The 23,581-nt window shown below is 37.4% G+C and overlaps 1 protein-coding gene and 1 pseudogene across 4 annotated transcripts in view; one reads left to right on the top strand and one right to left on the bottom strand.

Annotated features, from left to right (window-relative positions):
* Positions 1-23,581, bottom strand: part of EPB41L5 (erythrocyte membrane protein band 4.1 like 5) — a 135,100-nt gene that overhangs the window by 87,897 nt on the left and 23,622 nt on the right. For all 4 annotated transcript variants that reach the window (XM_036858285.1, XM_036858288.1, XM_036858289.1 and 1 more), the window contains exons 4-10: positions 7,257-7,299; positions 6,221-6,299; positions 5,215-5,259; positions 5,001-5,053; positions 1,758-1,878; positions 1,552-1,639; positions 666-754 (exon numbers count right to left, since the gene is read on the bottom strand). In XM_036858285.1, the coding sequence (XP_036714180.1) occupies positions 666-754; positions 1,552-1,639; positions 1,758-1,878; positions 5,001-5,053; positions 5,215-5,259; positions 6,221-6,299; positions 7,257-7,299 (518 nt within the window). The remainder of the gene's footprint in view (positions 1-665; positions 755-1,551; positions 1,640-1,757; positions 1,879-5,000; positions 5,054-5,214; positions 5,260-6,220; positions 6,300-7,256; positions 7,300-23,581) is intronic.
* On the top strand, positions 3,001-3,564 carry LOC118898158 (annotated as a pseudogene).

Genomic DNA, 23,581 nt, shown 5'->3' with positions numbered 1-23,581 from the left:
CGAAGAAGTAAACAACTGGTATCCAAGAGCCAACTTCAGCCCATGTATATAACCCAGGGTACTACTTAGCTCCACTCCGGTTCTGACAAACACATAATAATATAAACACTATTTCCTGATTTTCAGCTTTGAGACACAGCCAGACAAAACCTGAAGAACTTAATTATGGTTATGAAATCCAAGTAATATCTACCCTTGATGTAAAAGTAACATGAAATATAAGTTAGAAGTATGGATGACAGAAGCTGGGACCCAGGAGGGTAAAAGTATTACTATCTCTTTCACACAAAAGGCGGGGGTGGGGGGGTGGGGGGGAGTAAAAGACCGTGAAACAAAGCACACTCCAAACAGCAACAGAACTGCAGGACGGAGGGAGTGGCCATGTGAACACTTAATACACAGAACTAGATGCTCTTTATGTTAAGGCATGTATTTTGACATACCTTGAAACTAACGGAAAATGCAACTAGAAGACTTTTACAAATTGCCTCGGGGAAGCAAGACTACAGACGAACAGGAGGGTGACAGGAGACAGCTGCAGTTCACGCCCAAGCTTTGCCAGAACTACTTCCAAGTTCTGCTTTCTGCACTAACTTCATGTAAGTGTTTCTAGTCATTAAAAAAATGAAACAACAATAATTATCTTCGACATTAACTCTGCTTACCAAAAAAATAAGCCAATTTTGGTCTCTCCTTCAAAAACAAGGACTCCTGTTGGGGTCAGTCCCAAACTGTAGTCATTCCCGTCTCTGGCCTAATTTTAGGGGAGCAACACGTGTTAGCTTTATCTGAATAAAACAGGTTTCACATTTTCACACAACTGTTTAATTTTCTTTTCATATGGAATTATATTAATTACATACAGACTAATATTAATACGAAAGGTGTTTTCAACAATTAAAGCACCCAAAATCACATTCTCAGGAAACTTCATGCATATTAATAGACACTATAGTTTTAAGGTATGTCTTCATTGGAAATACGTAGTGATAACTGCCATGACAAAGAAAGCTTTCCAGGGTCTTCCCAAATTCTAGTCACTATTTAAATCACAGATTTTGAAAAAGACTGCCTTTCTGGGAAAATTTAGCTTCTTAAACTAAACATAACAAATCACTACATAAGCTGTACTAGACTACAGCTTATCAAAGTCCTCTCAAGCTACAAATTTTTAACTTTACTTCCTAAATTATTTTCATTTTTACAGAGCCTACTCAGCTTACACATGATAAAAGATGATATGAATATGAAGTGAAAGAATAAAAAGTGGGTTAAAAACTTTAAAAAAACCACAAAAACCCAACAGCAACAGCTTAAAACCACAGACATACCTTTTTGGAGATTTTGGCTGTTTCTCCTCTCTCTTATAAGGAATTTCTGTGTGAGACTCCCATCATTCAGTATTTACCCTCAATCTTCATAACCACTCATCCAAAGCACCCGGTGTTAGCCCCTGCAAACTCCACACCCCCCTCACACTGAAAGAGTCCATAATCACCTTGAGTCTTGAAGGAATAACGCTTTTAAAAAGTATCACAACACAGTGCTTACCTTGACCACATGCATATCAACCCCATACATTTCTAGCCACTTGGCTTTATTCAGATAATTGGTTTCAGCTTGTGCTGGTGTCTGACCTCTGAAATTTAAAAAACAAAAAATTTTAAGATGATTACAAATACACAATGAATTCTATACCAAGTAGAGAAACAGAAGAAAACAAATACGAAGTCGCTGTTGTGGTGATGTGACAGTACCTGTATTCCTTCCATTTCTCAAAAACAGCCAGCTCCATCTCTTCCGTCTGAACGGGCACAAACCTGAACTCAGACACAACATCAGGACTGTGCTCGGCAAGGTCATAGTCACCAAGTTCAGCTACAAACGTAAATTTCACAGTTATGTTTTGTTAATAAGATTACTTCCTGCTGAATCCTTCTTCAAGACCCATTTTATTAATAAAAACTGCTAAGAAGATTAGATTCTTTCTTAAACTACAAGGCATTCATAACACCCAGACCATTCCCAAAAATAAATCTAGCTTTGACTTAAGACTTACCTGTCTGTACGCACAAATCAAGCATTTGTGGTTGGTAGTGTATTTTCAATTAAATGTCTTTCTCTTAATTTATTCATATGTTATAATGCTTAGCTTTTGAAAACCTCTTTTAGACTTCCATAGAGAAATATCTTTTGATCGTATATTGAATAAACAAAAATATTTATTAGCAATCCTTAAAAGACAATTAGCTGGCATCTGTTAAGAAGCTAATATGCACAGAACATGACATCAAATATCACTGTAAGAAATAATCACTATCCTTCCTGGAACTTTAAATTATTAATCCCAAAGAAATAACAAAAAAAAGTTACTAAAAAATATTTTGTGAAGGCAGTAGGAAAAGAACTGGACGATGAACAGACATTTATGTACCCATCTGTGGTTATCTCTGAACTGGGTTTGGGGAAGGAGGGGAAACAATGATTCGAATATTCTATTCTTTAGAAATATTTCCTTTAAAAAAATATTTTACTCAAATTAAAATATTTCCATTTTGATAAAAAATTTGGCCGTGGAAAGAAAAAGTACATGAGAACTACTTTGATCATAAAAATGGTAATAACTTGTTGTTTACTGAGCATCTAATTTACACACTAGACATATTACAGATGTACTGTCATTTAACTTCACAACCTTGGAAAATATTCTCACTCCTACTTCACTGCTGAAGAAAATGCTCTTCTGTCTGGATCACAAGTTCTTTAAGAAGCCCCAAACCAAATCTGCTACATAATGTTGTTCAGGATATATACTAAAATGGTAAAGAAAAACTGAACTTGAGAGTGTGAGAAAAGTGATAAAGATTATTCTGATAAAATAGAAAATCATAAATGAGAAGCGAGGAGCTCACTTTATGAAGACGGGAGGAACACTCAGCTGAGTTACTCTCAAGGACCTAAACAATTAGTAGGACTTGGTAAACTATTCGACACGGGACAATGAGATGCATAAGACATAGTCTGAAGTTTGGAGGAATCATAAAAATAACGGTGCCACACCCACTCTGTGGCCACATGGTGTCAGATGGGTATGAGCAGCTCTGCTCCGAAGCCCTGGAGGCTGCCCGTGTTTGTGCCAACGAGGACAAGATGAAAAGCCGGGGCAAAGATGCTGTTCACATCCGAGCGCAGCCCCACCCTTCCCACGTCATCCGCACCAACAAGATGCTGTCCTGTGCTGGAGCTGATGGGCTCCAGACAGGTATGCAAGGGGCCTCTGGAAAGCCCAGGGCACAGTGGCCAGGGTCCACACTGGCCAAGTCACAATGTCATCCGCACCAAGCTGCAGAACAAGCAGCATGTGATCGAGGCCCTCCGCAGGGCCAAGTTCAAGTTCCCTGGCCGCCAGAAGATCCTCATCTCCAAGAAGTGGGGACTGACGAAGTTTAACGCGAATGAATTTGAAAGCACAGTGGCAGAGACGCAGCTCACGCCGGATGGCTGTGGGGTCAAGTACACCCCTAACCGTGGCCCCTGGACACGCAGCGGGCCCTGCACTCGTGACAGCCTTGGCGCCGTCCTTCCTTACGTGTGCCCACCAATACATCCTACTTTCTTGTCAAACAAAAAAAGGTGCCATGGATGCAAGAGAAAAGTAGGAAAGATTTTATTCAGGGAAAAAATATGATAGGTAGGGTTAAGAGATAATATTACACTGCCACATGCATGAATCAGACAATGAGTATTTAGTGAGCATTACTTTGAATGAGTGTTTTGTTAAATACACAAAAATGTATAAAAATCATATTTTCAAGAAGTGTATACTTTGGCAGTCAACGAAACTTATAAAACGAGACACAGAGTATAAGAAGCAGTAAGTGGTGGAACACAGATGCTGAAAATGACAGCTTTTCTGTAGATCTGAGAGTTTCAGAATTAACAACCTCACACAGCAATTAATAAAACAAAAAATGTGCTTTCAAGAAAAGATGCATGCAATTATACAGCGTGATCATTACAGTGCTAGAGGCACAGCACTTCCAAACTAGTATCTATTTGACTTTCTAGCAGATGAGAAAACAAGTTTTAGTTTGTAGACAGACTACAATTTACACTATCGGCAAATTTTTGAGGTACAGAAATTTCCTTCAGTCACCAATCCCTCTATCGACAGAAAAATATTCTTTCTAAAATAGGAGAAGCACAAGATAAGCAAAATAATAGGTTTACCATAAAACATGAAAATTTAGTCTCATTATTATCCACACAATGGAAAATAAATACTGCTGATCTTAGAGAGATTGGGGATAATATGGAATCACCCAAAAAAAGCATAAAATTATTAATGTCTTAATAATCATTAAATATTGCTTTTATTCTAATAAATACGGATACTCCAGTCAGAATATTTCTTTCCATTTTCTGAACAAGGACTGAAGATTATTATTTTCCCAAAACGTCAATTTTTCAGAAGAGAATACAAGTTCAACAAATATTTGATCAGTGTAACAAGGTACAAAAGGGTAAGTTTTTCATTAATCTCACTGACTGGAAAACGCTTTTTAAAAAATTCTTAAAATAACCATCAGGAACTTTTAAATACATGCTAAGTATTTCTTTCATGGATTTATTTTTAAGAATAAGACTAAAGAAAGCAAACCAGGTGGTACAGCAACGATTTGCTCATATATCCCTGCATTCTTTTTAAAGGAAAAAAATTAGCTGAGGATCCAACTAAAAGAGTTATTGAATCATCAAGTAGACTGCAATTTCTGTTTGAAAACACTATTAGATGGAAAGGGAGCAAGTAAAGACAAAGGGAAGAAAAAGAAGGCAATATCCTAAAAGGAGGGAAAGGCAGAGCTGGGTCCTGATACATGTTTACACAAACCGCGGTGGTTCTTTTCTCACACATCACTTTGAATCTTTTGAAATTCCTCAAATGCACACAAAGAAGAATTATGCTTCACTCTTAACAGCCAACATAAAAAACTGCTTACCCTGCAAGTTATAAGCTGCCAACTGAACCGCTGTATCAAAGGGACACTCCAATCTGAGAGCAGAACACAAATGTGTTAAACACGCCAATGTCACAACCTTCGTTTTACGATAAATGGAAATAAGACATACTTTGACATTTCTTTTTCATAATTAACTAAGAACTTATTTTTCTACTACTCAAGAAAATGTGGTTTACCTTAAACTAATACTCACTTTCCACTGAGAATATCTTGTTTTAACTGAAGAACAAATAAGTACCTAAGAAAAATAAAAAGCACAAATTTAACTAAACAGAACAATCTACCATGAAAAATAATCCTGCCCTTCTAATCTGAGAAGAAACATTCTTAATTACAAAACTTTACCCACAATAAAGTCTGTAAAGGAAAAAAGAACATGAAACAAGGGGCACTCGGTGTCAGGAGGATGGGCCAGAGTACAGGGTAGCCCCTCAAAAGAAAAGGTTTAAAGCAAATTACTGGGAATGAGCTCTGTGGTCTGCTTCACCTTCACTGTGACGACACAGCCACCTCATACGTAAAGCAATACGGCAATGTACGCATGGGTAACAGCTCTAATCTTATCCACTAGCAGAGTGTTCAAGAGGAATCCCTTCTAAAGGGACTCAGCAATTCAATTTTTTACTTAATAAAAATAGTATGTGTGCATGAGTCATAGATATGCAATATAGAGTCCATGAATAAATACTGAGGCAAGACAAAATAAAAATAAATGTTTGTAACTTACTTAAAAGTTACTGAAAACTATTCAAGCAAAATCAGGATTCAACATTTTTCATTAATCAATGGCACTTCAATAAAGAAAGTCAGGAGCCAACTTGAAACAACTCTCAGTGGCCGAAAATAGATCATTTTGAACATCAATAGACACAATATGATAACGTATTAAAGCACATCAGTCCTATTTAAAATTCATGAGTTGATAACGATACTTAAAAACAGAACTCACTGGTTACCTTTGCATGATGCTAGAGAACCAACTGTTTTGAAAACTGGTAAATAAAGGAAAACATTCTACACTTAAAAAAATACTGCCCCAAAATGAAATTATCTTGTCTGGTATCTTGTTACCAGGGGCAAAGTATCCATTTCACTAGCTGTCTGTACACTGGAAGGAACTGTAAAGACAACCTCCCGACATCTTTAGCCAGCCTGACCAAAACTTTATGCTTGCACACAGCTCCAGACATTGGGCTTACCGGGTTCGTTCTTCACGAAGATTATTTGGTTCTGAGGAATAAAACTTAACTCGAAGATGCAGACAATAGGGTGAACCAACTGCCATTAAAAGAAAAAAAACGGAGGGTAACTTTTTCAATATAGCTCTGTAAATAAGTAAGAATCTTCAGTCAGTAAATTTGTCAAAAATCTACTGAAGTGGACAGAAGGTAACAGATTATTGTAGCAATAATTCAGGTTCCACTGTGGGCTCGATGAAGCCTAACACAATCAACAGACGTTGTAAATGTCCCAACCATCATGTAGCAGCGTCACATCATATCTGGCCTCCCAGGAACAGACTAATAGTTCAGGGCCAAATACGCTGAATGAAAAAGTCTTGACTATGCACTACGACAGCCCTAAAAACCTGCCGAGCTCTGTTTCTCGAGAGCAAGGAGGGACGCCCGTTATTAACTGCACGTGGCAAATCACCCCACATCCTTTCCAATCCACTTCACCAACCTCTACATTCTCAGAGGTCCCATTACTCTGTAGAAAGAGTTGAGGTGCCCTAAAAATCTCTGTTACTACAGAAAACATGATGGATTATGGATCGGACACTGGTATTTTCCCCTGACTATCGCTAGGAACAATACTAACATTCTATGTGAATGACTTATTTTCATTATTCTTAATTAAAAAAAAAAAAAGTTACAGCCTTAAATTCTCAAAATATTTTCTAGAGCAGGGCAGACACCAAACAGAAAAATTCCAATATAAGTAATTACTAAAGAAAAGTTAGGCATCTCATGGGAACTCACATCTCATTTCCAAACTGCAAGCCTTTCTCCTGGAAACAAACTGTAAGGCACTTGAATCTAGATTACCATCAACCCTATATAATTTACAGGGTGGGTCAGTATATCGGATTGAAATTATTTTTAGAAAGTGGAGATCCTAAGAAACTCATTGGAAACATGATTTCTTATGTCCCTACTATGAGAAATCAGTTTCTAATATACAATTATATATAATTCGATTTCCAATTTTTTTCACAATTTTTTCAACACTTACTTTTTACTTGCTTTTTGATGCTTTTTGTACCATCCAACCAGTGCTGAAAACAAAAACAAAAAGTTAGCTCTTAAGCGGATGAGAGAACTTAACATTTTAATTACGAAAAGTTAATTTTCATCATGCTTTTGCTGATTAACGATACGGAAATATTTCACAAGAGAAAAACAAATGTGAGCCTGAAAATTGGAGAGCAGGGGAGTGTTAATCTAGCCAGAATCCACAGCAAGCTTATGACACATATGAACAACAACAACAAAAAACCCTAAAACCAGATATATGACTTCTTAAACCATTTCCTCTGCTCTCTTAGTAACAAGGATGATATTCTAAATTTTGCCCTCAGTTTTTCTCACTGTCCCCCAAAAGATGACTCTTTCAAAACTGATAAAATTAGAAGAAAAGTATCCTCATATTCTAGTAGTTGGTTCATTCTTGTAATAAAAATGTGAGATTTATTAACAGATCATAACCACAAATTAGGTGAAATAACAATGTCACTTATGTTTTACAAAATAGGTACTACTCAGAGTAGTAGTCTCTGAAAGAGCTTACACAATAAAATTAGATCTTTCTCATAACTAAGGCCTTATCTATTAAATAAGCAGTCTTTGTTCCTTTGCTTTACAAATAAAAAAAGGTAACATTGTGATTAGCAGACTTCTGGTTTCAACAGTAACAGCCTTTTCTGACTTCTGTAACCTCTTCACTCTGAAATGCCCAAAACACAAACAGACCTAAGAACCGATTCCAGAGACCCGCACGGATAAACCACTCCCAGCTCACTCCTCACTATTAATCCTTTACACCAAGTCCTAACAGGGACAGGACGCACTCATCCCACTAAGATACACATGACTGTGTTCTCTCCAGCATGCTTACAATTCCAAGCACCCTAAGCCAAAGGAGGGCTCTTGTGCTACAGCTCACAGAGCTAAGGAATCCAGTCTCAGAAACCCAGACAGGCAAAGTGTGGGTAAACAAGGCTGCATTGTTAACAGACTTGTAACCATTTGCTTTTCTTGCCAGTTATTTGCCTAGCCTCTTCTCTCCACTCTCTGCCAAGATCCAAAAGCGAAATTCACAGAACTACCAGTGTGCCAGCAAAGTACCTCTGCATGTCGACACAAGATGGTCAGTAAACATTTCCAAAGGCAATTAAATACAGTGCAGTATCGCCTCTGGATTCCAAGTGTGCAGGCTACTTAGTCAGCCATCTCTCATCTTTCAATAAATGCAGTTGGACATCCACTTTTAAGCATATTTTAATCTGGCAACTGTTCAGTTTTACACTTCTTTCCATTAATACAGTGCTTGGTCAGCCACTAGGCAGAACATAATTCAATCTATCAGCTGAAAAGAGTTCAACTAGGACAGTGAAAAGTTCACCCATCATGGCCAAGCCCAGGAATCTACTATACAAAAACCCCAGACTTAGTTGTGCAAAATACCTACTACAGCCTAATGCCAATCACACACCAGGTACGAGATAAATTTTGCTTATATGCCCTAGATTGTTTTCTCCCCACAACCATGGATCTGGGAGTTGCCCTATGTTCAGGCTTCATCTATTATACTGCAGTGAATTCGGAAGTGAATGCTGGTCACCCTGGCATCTCATGCAGCCACAGTTAGGGAGACTCTCATTCACCATAATGAACACGAATGAGCACACACCTTCCGAGAGGCAATCTGACTATGCCTTCAAAATAACTATGTGCCTTTGACTCAGCAGTTCTGCATCTAGAAACCATTATGGATGATTTAACCCACAAGGAATTATATCAGAGAAAAGAAAGAAATCTGTATATCCACCAGCAATAGTGAACTGGTTAAAGTATTTCAACATTATAGAACTGTGCAACGATGAAAAAGAATGAAAGCAAAAGTAGTTAAGAATCTGGAAAATTATTTATAGTATACTGTTAAAATTGTTTTTTTGTTTTTTGGGGTTTTTCTTATTTTTAAAATTTTTTGGCTGCATTGGGTCTTTGTTGCTGCGCACAGTCTTTCTCTAGTTGTGGCGAGCGGGGGCTCCTCTTCATTGTGGTGCGTGGGCTTCTCATTGCAGTGGCTTCTCTTGTGGTGGAGCATGGGCTCTAGGTGCACGGGCTTCAGTAGTTGTGGCGCGCGTGCTCAGCAGTTGTGGCTCGTGGGTTCTAGAGCGCAGGCTCAGTAGTTGTGGCTCGTCGGCTTAGTTGCTCCACGGCATGTGGGATCTTCCCAGACCAGGGCTCGAAACTGTGTCCCCTGCATTGGCAGGCGGATTCTTAACCACTGCGCCACCAGGGAAGTCCCATTAAAATTGTTAAAGGCAAATTACAACATATTGTAAATTGTTTTGTCAAAATGTACAAATTTGTACATTTTGATCCTTGAACAAGGGGCTGAACTTTGCAGGTCCACTGATATGTGGATTTTTTTCACTAAAACATGCACTACAGCACCACACAATCCTCAGTTGGTTGAATTCACAGATGCAGAACCTCGGATATAGAAGGCCAACTATAGAAGTTACACGCTGATTTTCAACTGCACCCCTAACCCCACACTGGTCATGGGTCCACTGTATATATAAACATGCCTTTTGGGCTTCCCTGGTGGCGCAGTGGTTAAGAATCTGCCTGCCAATGCAGGGGACACGGGTTCGAGCCCTGGCCCGGTAAGATCCCACATGCCACGGAGCAACTAAGCCCGTGCGCCATAACTACTGAGCCCGCGTGCTACAACTACTGAGCCCAGGTGCCTAGAGCCCGTGCTCGCCCACAAGAGAAGCCATCACAATGAGAAGCCCGCGCACCGCACCAAAGAGTAGCCCCCTCTCGCCACAACTAGAGAAAGCACAGCAATGAAGACCCAACACAGCCAAAAATTAATTAATTAATTTTTAAAAATGCCTTTTCTTTCGGACTGAGGCAATCTATAACAAAGCAGTAAGAGATGGTACAACTAGGTGGCTGAGACCGCTGGTGATCATTTTTCTTTGTGTTTTCCTATATTTTCAACTTAGTCTACAACAAGCACACTCTTACTTAAAACAATAATCATGGACCCCTTATTTTAATATTTCATATGAGTAATATATACATGTGGCTTAATTTTTTGGTAATATTAAAAGGTATATGGTCAACAGTCCCTCCAACCCCTGCAATACCAACTTCTATCATCATATGCACCACTCCCCACCCACCAAGATATTTACTGGTTTCTGATTCCTTCCAGAGATTCTTCAAACAAAGAAAAAAGAAAAAAAAAATTGTGTGTGTTGGTAAAGAGTAAAGAAATTAACAATGGGCTGAAAATCAACAGGCTAAATATAAACTTTGACAGAATAAATTTAAGGGATATTGAGAAGGAAACATTAATATAAGATAGACCAATACTATTTCAAGAACAACTCAGTCTTTCTTAGACAGTTGTAAAAAATTTCTTCCAGTTTAAGAACATTTAGGGCCAGTTTCATAAATGGACCTTTAATCTCTAATTTGTGCCCTAATATTCTAAGAAGCACATTAAACATACAATCATCCTGGTGAGACAAAGGATCAGAGTTTTCTTCCAAGTAGGCATTTTAGTCTCTTTTCTACCTGCATGTAATAGCTTCTACACTCTGCACTCCCTTAAGACAACCCAAAACTCGGATAAAGCATCAAACACATTTTAAAGTAAAATTTAGGAGCTGGGGGAATTCCTGGTGACGTTCTGGGAAAGGTCTGAGTTCATGTTTGCATATCCTCTAGTCTGTTTTCTTTCATCTCCTCCACATTCCAAGCCCAGGGACTGGAAAATTCAGAGCTCAGAGACAGGCACTGATAGTATTTTCCTTGAATCTTTAGGAGTTGAGATTAAATTACAGCAGAAGATAAAAGTGAGAGCATGCAGACATGGACTCCTGGATGCACAGTGTGGAACTAATATGGCTCTCTTTCCTCATGGACATTAAAAAGGAAACAAACTCCCTTCTAATTTCCTAAAGTTTGGTTGATAAACTTAGAATTCAAAGGATATGGGAAGCTACATTTCTTTCCATCCTATTGAGCTAGGCATGAAAGAACACTTACTCGTGTGTCTTAAAATATACATAATAATCACAAACATAACAACAGGCATTACTAAACCAAACAATCACCTAGGGAGCTTCCAGAACACGAATAAATCCACACCCTTACCCAGGCCCAATAGCCAGTCTGCAAACAGCTCTTCAAATGAATGATTCCTGACTTCTAATGCCCACATGACTCCACTGCTTCTGCTCAAGGAGCAAAGAGCTTACGGCACACAAACTTTAACCATCTTTCCAAACAACTGCCTCTGCAAAAAATATTTCTCCTGTGAGTAGTAGAGGCTCATGCTCTGCATTAAGGGATTATTTTAAAGCAAATTTTAACACTTTAAACAATTAACAAATGTTAAAAATCAATGAATGCCATGAAAACAGAAGATCAATCTAACTGAAAACACTTCAATTTACTCTGGATTCCATTATAAATTCGACTTGGGTGATTACTTTTTTGGCATTAAAAGTCTGTGTTATAAGGCATTCCAAATGAAGCCTTAGATGAGCCATTAAAACATATTTTCCACTGTATCTTTCTGTGTATTATTAGTATGCCTTCTTAGGACTCTTAAAAGTCAAATTTATAATGGAAATGTAGATGAGTTAGGTAGGTTATACATTCACTCTCTGGAAATACAGCACATAATCTATTTCGGAAATACACTTTTTTGAAAAAAAAATATATGTGCAAATATATGGGCCTGTGTGTTTGTCACAATATAGAATACATACATATGTATATTTAACATATAGGTTATTTCTATATATTTTTCACTCCCCACTACTTTATCGATCCTATTGTTTGTGTTAAGTTCTCAGTAACAATCCTATCCAAATCAGCTGCCAATAGTGATCATTTCACCTCCTCCTTTCCAACGTTTATAACTCCTATAACTGCATTTGTTGTTATTTCTGTTATGAAATTTAATAGCAGTGGTAATAAGGGGCATCTCTGTCTCCTGCCTGTCTTTAGTAGGAATGCTTCTGTTTGTTTGTTTCTCTATTAATGTAAAGTTGTTTGTTGTACTTTAATCATCAAAAATCTGTACAGAAGGAGAGCAAAGCCCTTGAGCAACTACCAGGTCTGTTCTCACAGGGGCCGCCTGCTGGGCCACCTGTCTGCCGAACACCTACCATCACCCTGGAGACGGGCACAGCTTCCAAAACTAGGCTAGATCTACACAGGGAGAAGGGAGGTCAATTCCGTACAGGCCAAAGTCCGTGAGGTTTATTCAAGGGGTTCTGGGGCCAGGAAGAAGGGGCTCCAAAGGTCACCGAACCCACACGAAAGGAAGTCGAGAGCGAAGTATTACCTGCCTGACCTCAGAGGAGGCAAACACAGCTCACCACATCACGCCCACAGTGCCAGGAACAAGACCTGCCCTTTCCCCTGGCTCAGGGATCTAGGACCCGCCACGGAGGGGCCACTGTTGTCGTCTCCAGCTGTGCACTTGCATAGTATTTCCCCAGTGTTCCACCAGACGACTAACATGTTGTCTACCTCTCAGCTTTGGATTCAACATCTCCATCTCCATCTGCACTCAGTGTTGTCTGAACTAAATGCCATAAACTTCAACTAATCAAGTTACTTCTCTTACTTTCTTCTGTGGTAGAGATTTGAGTGTCAGTCTTTTCTGAATGTAGTTTCACTTACGTGTATGATGAAGCAGTTAACAGCATAAATGAAGGGTTAGGTAGCTTGCTCAGAAGTGGCACACATCACACAGACTCATATTCTACTGCCAAGAGCAAGTCACGTGGTCAAAACCTAGCACCAACTGAGCAAGAAAGTATCATCCTCTTATATCAAAGGCAGGAAACAATCCTATGATATACAGTACAACATCTGATGAATTATAATGAGTGATATTGAATCATCCATGCATTTCTGAGAATAAACTCCACCTGATCATATGTATTATTTATACTTTTAATAGGCTGCTGAACATAGCGTGCTGATATTTGATTTAGGATTTTTTATATAAAGAACAAGGGAAGTTTAATATATCAATATATACATACATATATATATGTACATATATAACGAACCAATACAAGCTATAAAATTGATTTAAGAAAAAGGCAAAAAATAATTACTATTGTGTTCTTTTTCCTTCTTTTCCGAGTATTAGGAGAAATGCTACCTATGTTTCCCTTTTCTGAACATAAGTGTCTACAATCTAGGTGACTCATTCTTTTTTAAAAACTTGATTGGGCCAGTTAAAATTTTAAGCTCTAAATATGAAGTTTGAGAAACTTCATCAACCAGAGGTCACAAACGTATAGATAGATCAGAGGATTAAATCTTGGCCGAAGCATGTTTTGTTCGGTCCATACTATATTTTTCATATTCTTTAAAAAATTTTTTATTATGAAATGTTCACAGGAAGCTGCAAGAGGTCCTATCTTCCCCCTTTGTCCCCCAGTGCTTACCTCTTACATAATTACAGTACAATCTTAAAATCAGGAGACTCACATTGGTACAATGTGCATACACAGTTCTATGTCACATTATCATACAGCTAGAGTCCTGAACTGATGCCACAACCAAGATAAAGAAACATTCCACTAGCACCAAGAGCTCTCCGGTAATACTCCTCTATAGGCACACCTCTCCCACCTTCAACATCCCTAAACCTCAGCAACCGTTAGTTTGATCTCTCTCTCTCTCTAATTTTGTCGAGAGTGTTACATAAATGGAAGTATACAGTATATGACCTTTTGAGATCGGCTGTTTTTATTCAACATAATGCCCTTGAAATCCATCCAAGTTGTGTGTGTCAACAGATTTTTGTTTTCTATTTCTGAGTAGTATTCCAAGGTATGAATGTGTCACAGTTTGTGTAATCATTAACCTACTGTAGGACACTGGTTTTTTTCAAGTTTTTTGCTATTACTAATAAAGTTGTCACTAACAATCACGCACAGGTTTTTGTGAAGACATAAGTCTTCATTTCTCTAGGATAAACGACCATACATACAATTGCTGAGTCACATGTAAATGTAAGTTTAGTTTTTTTAAGAAGCTGCCAGACTATTTTCCATAGCGGCTGTACCGTTTTTACACTCCCAAAACCAGTGTACGAGAGATCCAGTTTCCCCACATCCTCATCAGCATTTGGAGTTGTCACGATTTTTTATTTTAGCTCTTCTTTTTTTTTTTTTTTTTAAGAAATTCACGTTCTTTTATTTATTTATTTATTTATTTATGACTGTGTTGGGTCTTCGTTTCTGTGCGAGGGCTTTCTCTAGTTGTGGCAAGTGGGACCACTCTTCATCGCGGTGCGCGGGCCTCTCACCATCGCGGCCTCTCTTGTTGTGGAGCACAGGCTCCAGACGCGCTGGCTCAGTAATTGTGGCTCACGGGCCCAGTTGCTCCGTGGCATGTGGGATCTTCCCAGACCAGGGCTCGAACCCGTGTCCCCTGCACTGGCAGGCAGATTCTCAACCACTGCGCCACCAGGGAAGCCCTATTTTAGCTCTTCTTACAGGTGTATAGTGATGACAGCTCACCAAGGTCTTATTTTGCATTTCGCTGATGTCTAGTGATGTTGAACTTTTTTGTGTGTGTTTACTTGCCATCTGTATATCCTCTGGTGAGATGTCTCTTCAGGTCTTTGGTTCACTTTTCTAACTGGATTGTTTGTTTTCTAAATGTTGAGTTTAGGAGTTCTTTATTACACTAGATATGAGTTCTTTGTCAGACATGTGGTTTGCGAATATTTTCTCCCAGTCTATAGCTTGGCTTTTCATCCTTTTAAGAGGGCCTTTCCCAGAGCAAAACGTTGTAATTTTTATAAAATTCATTTTATCGGTTTTTAAAAAACGGATCATGTTTTTGGTGTCACATCGCATAAATCTTCTCCAATCCTAGGTCTCAAAGATTTTCTGCTATGTATTTCTAAGTTTATAGTTTTACATCTTATGTTTACATACACGACCTATTTTTGAGTTAATTTTTGTATAGGTATAAGGTCTAGGTCAGGGTTCATTTTTTCACCTGACATCCAATTGATCCAGCACCATTATTAACACTACCCTTCTTTCACTGAACTTCTCTGGCATCTTTGTCAAAAATCAGCTGGCCATAGCCATGCACAGCTTCTTCTGAGCTCCCCATTTTGTGCCACTGATCTGCGTGTCTGAGGTTCTGCCAACACCACGCGGTCCTGTTCACGGCAGTTGTAAGTCTTCAAGTTGAGCAGAGCAAGTACTCTCACTATTTTTCTTTTTCGAAATTGTTTTTTAGCTATTCTAGATCCTCTGCCTTTCCATATTAAGTTTTAAAATAATTTTGTCTATATCTACAAAGGATTTTCTGGAATTGTGATACGAATTGCATTAAACTTGCATATTAATTAGGGAAGAACAGATTACTTTGCTGAGTCTTCTAATCCATGCACACAGCATGTCTCTCCATTTATTTAGCTCTTTTTTGATTTCTTCCATCAGCCACACTATTTTTAAAAATTTAACCACTGTTTTTAAAAAATGAAAGATTTATTCTAAAGATCTGGATTTCCAGCTTCTCTTGAAATACCTGAAGAGCCAGCAATGCTATCTGGCAACAAATGGCTAGAGCTAGGTGGTACCTGCCCCTCTGCCTCCTTTTTGTGGGGAAAAGTGATATGCTCCCTACTTCACCACAATTCCTCTACCAATCAACATGTCAGCTACAATTTATCATGGTGCTGTCTTTTTCTGTCTCTGTATCTATCAAAAATGAGAAAAGAAAACATATCAAGCATGTAGTATGATTCAAAAAAAGAGAAAAACCATACTTCTTGGAAATAAATAACACTCCCATGTCTTTAATATGCCGGCCATCTCGCTTCCCTTTTGTTCTCCTGTCTGATTCCTGTAGATTTTTGATTTTAAGACTGAATATTATTCCTTCAAAATAAATCATACATGTTCTCTAACAAATCGTTATAGTTAATTCCAATTAACAATTTTGTAAATTCTTATTGTACTAACCTAAAACCACACAGTATCAAAAGAAGAATTCCTTCTTGCCTGGCTTAAGATATATTACTTCCACGCTGGAAAGTTCTATTGTACAAGAAAATTACCCCAAATCATCCTTTTTTTAAAAACCATTGATGTATACAGTTCTGCTGCCATAAGGCAACTCTTTACACATCCTGTTACTTTTATGACAGAGAGTTTCCCAAAATCCTTCATCAGGAAGGAAGGATTCATTAAATTACCATAAAGTTTTTTGCAGTCATACAATGAGATTTAATGACAAGGTTTCACCAACAGTATAAAAGATAATAAATTTTCAAAAACAGTATTATCATAAAGAGTTGAAGAAAAAGCATGCAAATGAATACCATCATCTGTTTTTCCTTAAGCTACAGGTTATTTGCTAAAGAAGAGTTATTACTAAATAAGAGTCCATAGGTGGGCTTCTGGAATACTTGAACTACCTGTATATGTGCAAAGAATGTTATATGTATGTGCCTTTTTCTAGGGAAAGCATCCATAGATTTTGTCATCGTAACTCAAGGTTTAAGATCATCACTGGACTATATAAAATGATACTAAATTAAGTTTAGATTTGAAAATAGAAATGGGGCAGTGTTGTGCAGTCAACTAAAACAAGGGTAACCATATATCCTAGTATGCCAGAATAATCCTGGTTTAGGCCTACTATCCCAACCCCTCCATCCAGTAAGGCACTCTACAGTGGCCTGGTTTAAAAAGTGAATTAACAAACAGAAAATCTGAATATAACTATAACAAGTAAAGAGATTAAGTCACTAATCAAAAAACTTCCCAGAAAAGCCCAGGCCCCAGATGGCTTCACTGGTGAATTCTACCAAGTGTTGAAATAAGAATTAACACCAATGCTTCGTGAGAGCTTCCAAAAAATAGAAGAGAGAAGACTTTCCAATTCATTCTGAGGCCAGTACTGCTCTTACTGAAACCAGACAAAGATATCACAAGGGGGAAAAAACACAAAAAACTATAGACCAATATTCCTTATGAATATGGACATCAAAATCCTCAACAAAATCAAATCAAGGAACATATATAAAGGATTATACGCCATGACCAAGTGAAATTTATCCCAGAAATGCAAGGAAGGTTCAATACACGAACAAAAATGTCAATGTAATACATATTAATAGAATACAGGAAATATACCATATGATCTTCTCAATAGATGCAGAAAAAGCATTTAACAAAACCCAACACCCTTTCTTGATAAAAAACGTGCAATAAAATAGGAATAGAAGAGACCTTCTTCAAAATGATAAAGGGCACCTATAAAAATCTCACAGGTAACATCATACTTGATGGTGAAAGACTTAACGCTTTTCCCCTAAGATCAAGAATAAGACAAGAATGTCCACCCTTACCACTTCTATTCAACATTTTGCTAAAGGTTCTAGACAGGGCACTTAGGCAAGAAAAAGAGATAAAAGAAAAAGAAATAAAAGGCATTCAGATTCAAAAGGAAGAAGTAAAACTATCTCTTTTTGACGATTACATGATCTTATACATAAAACACATTAAAAACTAATAAATAAGTTCAGCAAGGTTGCAAGATACAAGATACATATGTGAAAATGAATTCTATACACTACAATCCAAATAAAATCCAAAAATGATAACAAGAAAATCACATATTACAATAGCATCAAAGGAATAAAATGCTAAGAATAAGTTTAACCAAGAAGGTAAAAGACATGTAAACTGAAACTATAAAACATTGTTTTAAGAAATATAAAGACCGAATACATGGAAAGACATTCCGTGATCACGTATAATACTTAACATTGTTAAGATGACGACGCTTCCCAAATAGATATACAGATTCAATGCAATTCTGGTCAAAACTCCAATTGCCTGATTCACAGAAAGATAGACAAGAAGAAAAGGCAGAGGGCTATGTACCAGATGAAGGAAAAGATAAAACCCAAGAAAAACAACTAAATGAAGTGGAGATAGGCAACCTTCCAGAAAAAGAATTCAGAATGATAGTGAAGATGATCCAGGACCTCGGAAAAAGAATGGAGGCAAAAATCGAGAAAATGCAAGAAATATTTAACAAAGACCTAGAAGAATTAAGGAACAAACAAACAGAGATGAACAATACAATAACTGAAAAGAAAAATACACTAGTAGGAATCAATACCAGAATAACTGAGGCAAAAGAACGGATAAGTGACCTGGAAGACAGAATGGTGGAATTCACTGCTGCAGAACAGAATAAAGAAAAAAGAATGAAAAGAAATGAAGACAGCCTAAGAGACCTCTGGGACAACATTAAATGCAACAACATTCGCATTATAGGGGTCCCAGAGGGGAAGAGAGAGAGAAAGGACTCGAGAAAATATGTGAAGAAATTATAGTCAAAAACTTCCCTAACATGGGAAAGGAAACAGCCACCCAAGTCCAGGAAGCACAGAGAGTCCCAGGCAGGATAAACCCAAGGAGAAACATGCCGAGACACACAGTAATCAAATTGGCAAAAATTAAAGACAAAGAAAAATTACTGAAAGCAGCAAAGGAAAAACAACAAATAACATACAAGGGAACTCCCATAAGGTTAACAACTGATTTCTCAGCAGAAACGCTACAAGCCAGAAGGGAGTGGCATGATATACTTAAAAGTGATGAAAGGGAAGAACCTACAACCAAGATTACTCTACCCAGCAAGGATCTCATTCAGATTCGATGGAGAAATCAAAAGCTTTACAGATAAGCAAAAGCTAAGAGAATTCAGCATCACCAAACCAGCTCTACAACAAATGCTAAAGGAACTTCTCTAAGTGGGAAACACAAGAGAAGAAAAGGACCTACAAAAACAAAACCAAAACAATTAAGAAAATGGTCATAGGAACATACATATCGATAATTACCTTAAACGTGAATGGATTAAATGCTCCAACCAAAAGACACAGGCTTGCTGAATGGATACAAAAACAAGACCCATATAAATGCTGCCTACAAGAGACCCACTTCAGACCTAGGGACACATACAGACTGAAAGTGAGGGGATGGAAAGAGATATTACATGCAAATGGAAATCAAAAGAAAGCTGGAGTAGCAATACTCATATCAGATAAAATAGACTTTAAAATAAAGAATGTTACAAGAGACAAGGAAGGACACTACATAATGATCAAGGGATCAATCCAAAAAGAAGATATAACAATTATAAATATATATGCACCCAACATAGGAGCACCTCAATACATAAGGCAACGGCTAACAGCTATAAAAAAGGAAATCGACAGTAACACAATAATAGTGGGGGACTTTAATATCTCACTTACACCAATGGACAGATCATCCAAACAGAAAATTAATAAGGAACCACAAGCTATAAATGACACAACAGACCAGATAGATTTAATTGATATTTATAGGACATTCCATCCAAAAACAGATTACACTTTCTTCTCAAGTGCACACGGAACATTCTCCAGGATAGATCACATCTTGGGTCACAGATCAAGCCTCAGTAAATTTAAGAAAATTGAAATCATATCAAGCATCTTTTCTGACCACAACGCTATGAGATTGAAATCAATTACAGGGAAAAAAAGTAAAAAACACAAATACATGGAGGCTAAACAATACGTTACTAAATAATCAAGAGATCACTGAAGAAATCAAAAAATACCTAGAAACAAATGACAATGAAAACACGATGATCCAAAACCTATGGGATGCAAAAAAGCAGTTCTAAGAGGGAAGTTTATAGCTATACAAGCCTACCTCAAGAAACGAGAAAAATCTCAAATAAACAATCTAACCTTACACCTAAAGGAACCAGAGAAAGAAAAACAAATAAAACCCAAAGTTAGCAGAAGGAAAGAAATCATAAAGATCAGAGCAGAAATAAATGAAATAGAAACAAAGAAAACAATAGCAAAGATCAATAAAACTAAAAGCTGGTTCTTTGAGAAGATAAACAAAATTGATAAACCATTAGCCAGACTCATCAAGAAAAAGAGAGAGAGGACTCAAATCAATAAAATTAGAAATGAAAAAGGAGAAGTTACAACAGACACAGCAGAAATACAAAGCATCCTAAGAGACTACTACAAGCAACTCTAGGCCAAAAAAATGGACAACCTGGAAGAAATGGACAAATTCTTAGAAAGGTATAACTTTCCGAGACTGAACCAGGAAGAAATAGAAAATATGAACAGACCAATCACAAGTAATGAAATTTGAAACTGTGATTAAAAATCTTCCAACAAACAAAAAAGTCCAGGACCAGATGGCTTCTTCACAGGTGAATTCTATCAAACATTTAGAGAAGAGCTAACACCCATCCTTCTCAAACTCTTCCAAAAAAATTGCAGAGGAAGGAACACTCCCAAATTCATTCTATGAGGCCACCATCACCCTGATACCAAAACCAGACAAAGACACTACAAAAAAAGAAAATTATAGACCAATATCACTGATGAATATAGATGCAAAAATCCTCAACAAAGTACTAGCAAACAGAATCCAACAACACGTTAAAAGGGTCATACACCATGATTAAGTGGGATTTATCCCAGGGATGCAAGGATTCTTCAGTATACACAAATCAATCAATGGGATACACCATATTAACAAACTGAAGAAGAAAAACCATATGATCATCTCAATAGATGCAGAAAAAGCTTCTGACAAAATTCAACACCAATTTATGATAAAAACTCTCCAGAAAGTGGGCATAGAGGGAACCTATGTCAACATAATAAAGGCCATATACGACAAACCCACAGCAAACATCATTCTCAATGGTGAAAAACTGAAAGCATTTCCTCTAAGATCAGGAACAAGCCAAGGATGTCCACTCTCACCACTATTATTCAACACAGTTTTGGAAGTCCTAGCCACAGCAATCAGAGAAGAAAAAGAAATAAAAGGAATACAAATTGGAAAAGAAGAAGTAAAACTGTCAGTGTTCGCAGATGACATGATACTATACACAGAGAATCCTAAAGATGCCAGCAGAAAACTACTAGAGCTAATCAATGAATTTGGTAAAGTTGCAGGATACAAAATTAATGCACAGAAATCTCTTGTATTCCTATACACTAATGATGAAAAATCTGAAAGAGAAATTAAGGAAACACTCCCATTTACCACTGCAACAAAAAGAATAAAATACCTAGGAATAAACCTACCTAGGCAGACAAAAGACCTGTATGCAGAAAACTATAAGACACTGCTGAAAGAAATTAAAGATGATACAAACAGATGGAGAGATATACCATGTTCTTGGATTGGAAGAATCAACATTGTGAAAATGACTATACTACCCAAAGCAATCTACAGATTCAATGCAATCCCTATCAAATTACCAATGGCACTTTTTACAGAACTAGAACAAAAAAAATCTTAAAATTTGTGTGGAGACACAAAAGACCCTGAATAGCCAAAGCAGTCTTGAGGGAAAAAAGTGGAGCTGGAGGAATCAGACTCCCTGACTTCAGACTATACTACAAAGCTACAGTAATCAAGACAGTATGGTACTGGCACAAAAACAGAAATATAGATCAATGGAATAGGATAGAAAGCCCAGAGATAAACCCACGCACCTATGGTCAACTAATCTATGACAAAGGAGGCAAGGATATACAATGGAGAAAAGACAGTCTCTTCAGTAAGCGGTGCTGGGAAAACTGGACAGCTACATGTAAAAGAATGAAATTAGAACACTCCCTAACACCATACACAAAAATAAACTCAAAATGGATTAGAGACCTAAATGTAAGACCAGACACTATAAAACTCTTAGAGGAAAACATAGGAAGAACACTCTTTGACATAAATCACAGCAAGATCTTTTTTGATCCACCTCCTAGAGTAATGGAAATAAAAACAAAAATAAACAAATGGGACCTAATGAAACTTAAAAGCTTTTTCAAAGCAAAGGAAACCATAATCAAGACGAAAAGACAACCCTCAGAATGGGAGAAAATATTTGCAAATGAATCAACGGACAAAGGATTAATCTCCAAAATATATAAATAGCTCATGCAGCTCAATATTAAAAAAGCAAATAACCCAATCAAAAAATGGGCAGAAGACCTAAATAGACATTTTTCCAAAGAAGACATACAGATGGCCAAGAGGCACATGAAAAGCTGCTCAATATCACTAATTATTAGAGAAATGCAAAACAAAACTACAATGAGGTATCACCTCACACCAGTTAGAATGGGCATCATCAGAAAATCTACAAACAACAAATGCTGGAGAGGGTGTGGAGAAAAGGGAACCCTCTTGCACTGTTGGTGGGAATGTAAATTGATACAGCCACTATGGAGAACAGTATGGAGGTTCCTTAAAAAACTAAAAATAGAATTACCATATGATCCAGCAATCCCACTACTGGGCATATACCCAGAGAAAACTATAATTCAAAAAGACACGTGCACCCCAATGTTCATTGCAGCACTATTTACAATAGCCAGGTCATGGAAGCAACCTAAATGCCCATCGACAGATGAATGGATAAAGAAGATGTGGTACATATATACGATGGAATATTACTCAGCCATAAAAAGGAACGAAATTGAGTCATTTGTAGAGAAGTGGATGGATCTAGAGACTGTCGTACAGAGTGAAGTAAGTCAGAAAGAGAAAAACAAACATCATATATTAATGCATATATGTGGAACCTAGAAAAATGGTACCGATGAACAGGTTTGCAGGGCAGAAATTGAGACACAGATGTAGAGAATAAACATATGGACACCAAGGGGGGAAAGCAGCAGGGGGTGGGGGTGGGGTGTGATGAATTGGGAGATTGGGATTGACACATATACACTGATGTATATAAAATTGATGACTAATAAGAACCTGCTGTATAAACAAACAAACAAACAAACAACTCCAATTGCCTTCTTTGCAGAAACAGGCAAGCTGATCCTAAAATATATATGGAAATATGAGTGACTCAGAACAGCCAAAACAATCTTAAAACAGAAGAATGCAATTGAAGGACTCACACTTTCCAATTTCAAACTTACTACAAAGTTACAGTAATCAAGACTATGTGGTGCTGGCATAAGGACCAACATATAGATGAATGGAAAAGAACAAAGAACCCAGAAGTAAACCCATGTATCTACGCTCAGCTGACTTACAGTAAGTGTGCCAAGACCATTCAATGGGGAAAGAATAATCTTTTCAACAAGTGGTGCTGCTAGGACCACTGGATATCCACATATAAAACAATGAAGTTTGACCCTTACCTTACAGCATATACCAAAATTAACTCCAAACAGATAAAGAAGAA

Source organism: Balaenoptera musculus, chromosome 7 (assembly GCF_009873245.2).
Source record: "Balaenoptera musculus isolate JJ_BM4_2016_0621 chromosome 7, mBalMus1.pri.v3, whole genome shotgun sequence".
Taxonomy (NCBI): Eukaryota; Metazoa; Chordata; class Mammalia; order Artiodactyla; family Balaenopteridae; genus Balaenoptera; species Balaenoptera musculus.
Note: the sequence above shows the minus strand (reverse complement) of the source record. Positions and strands in the feature narration are given on the sequence as shown.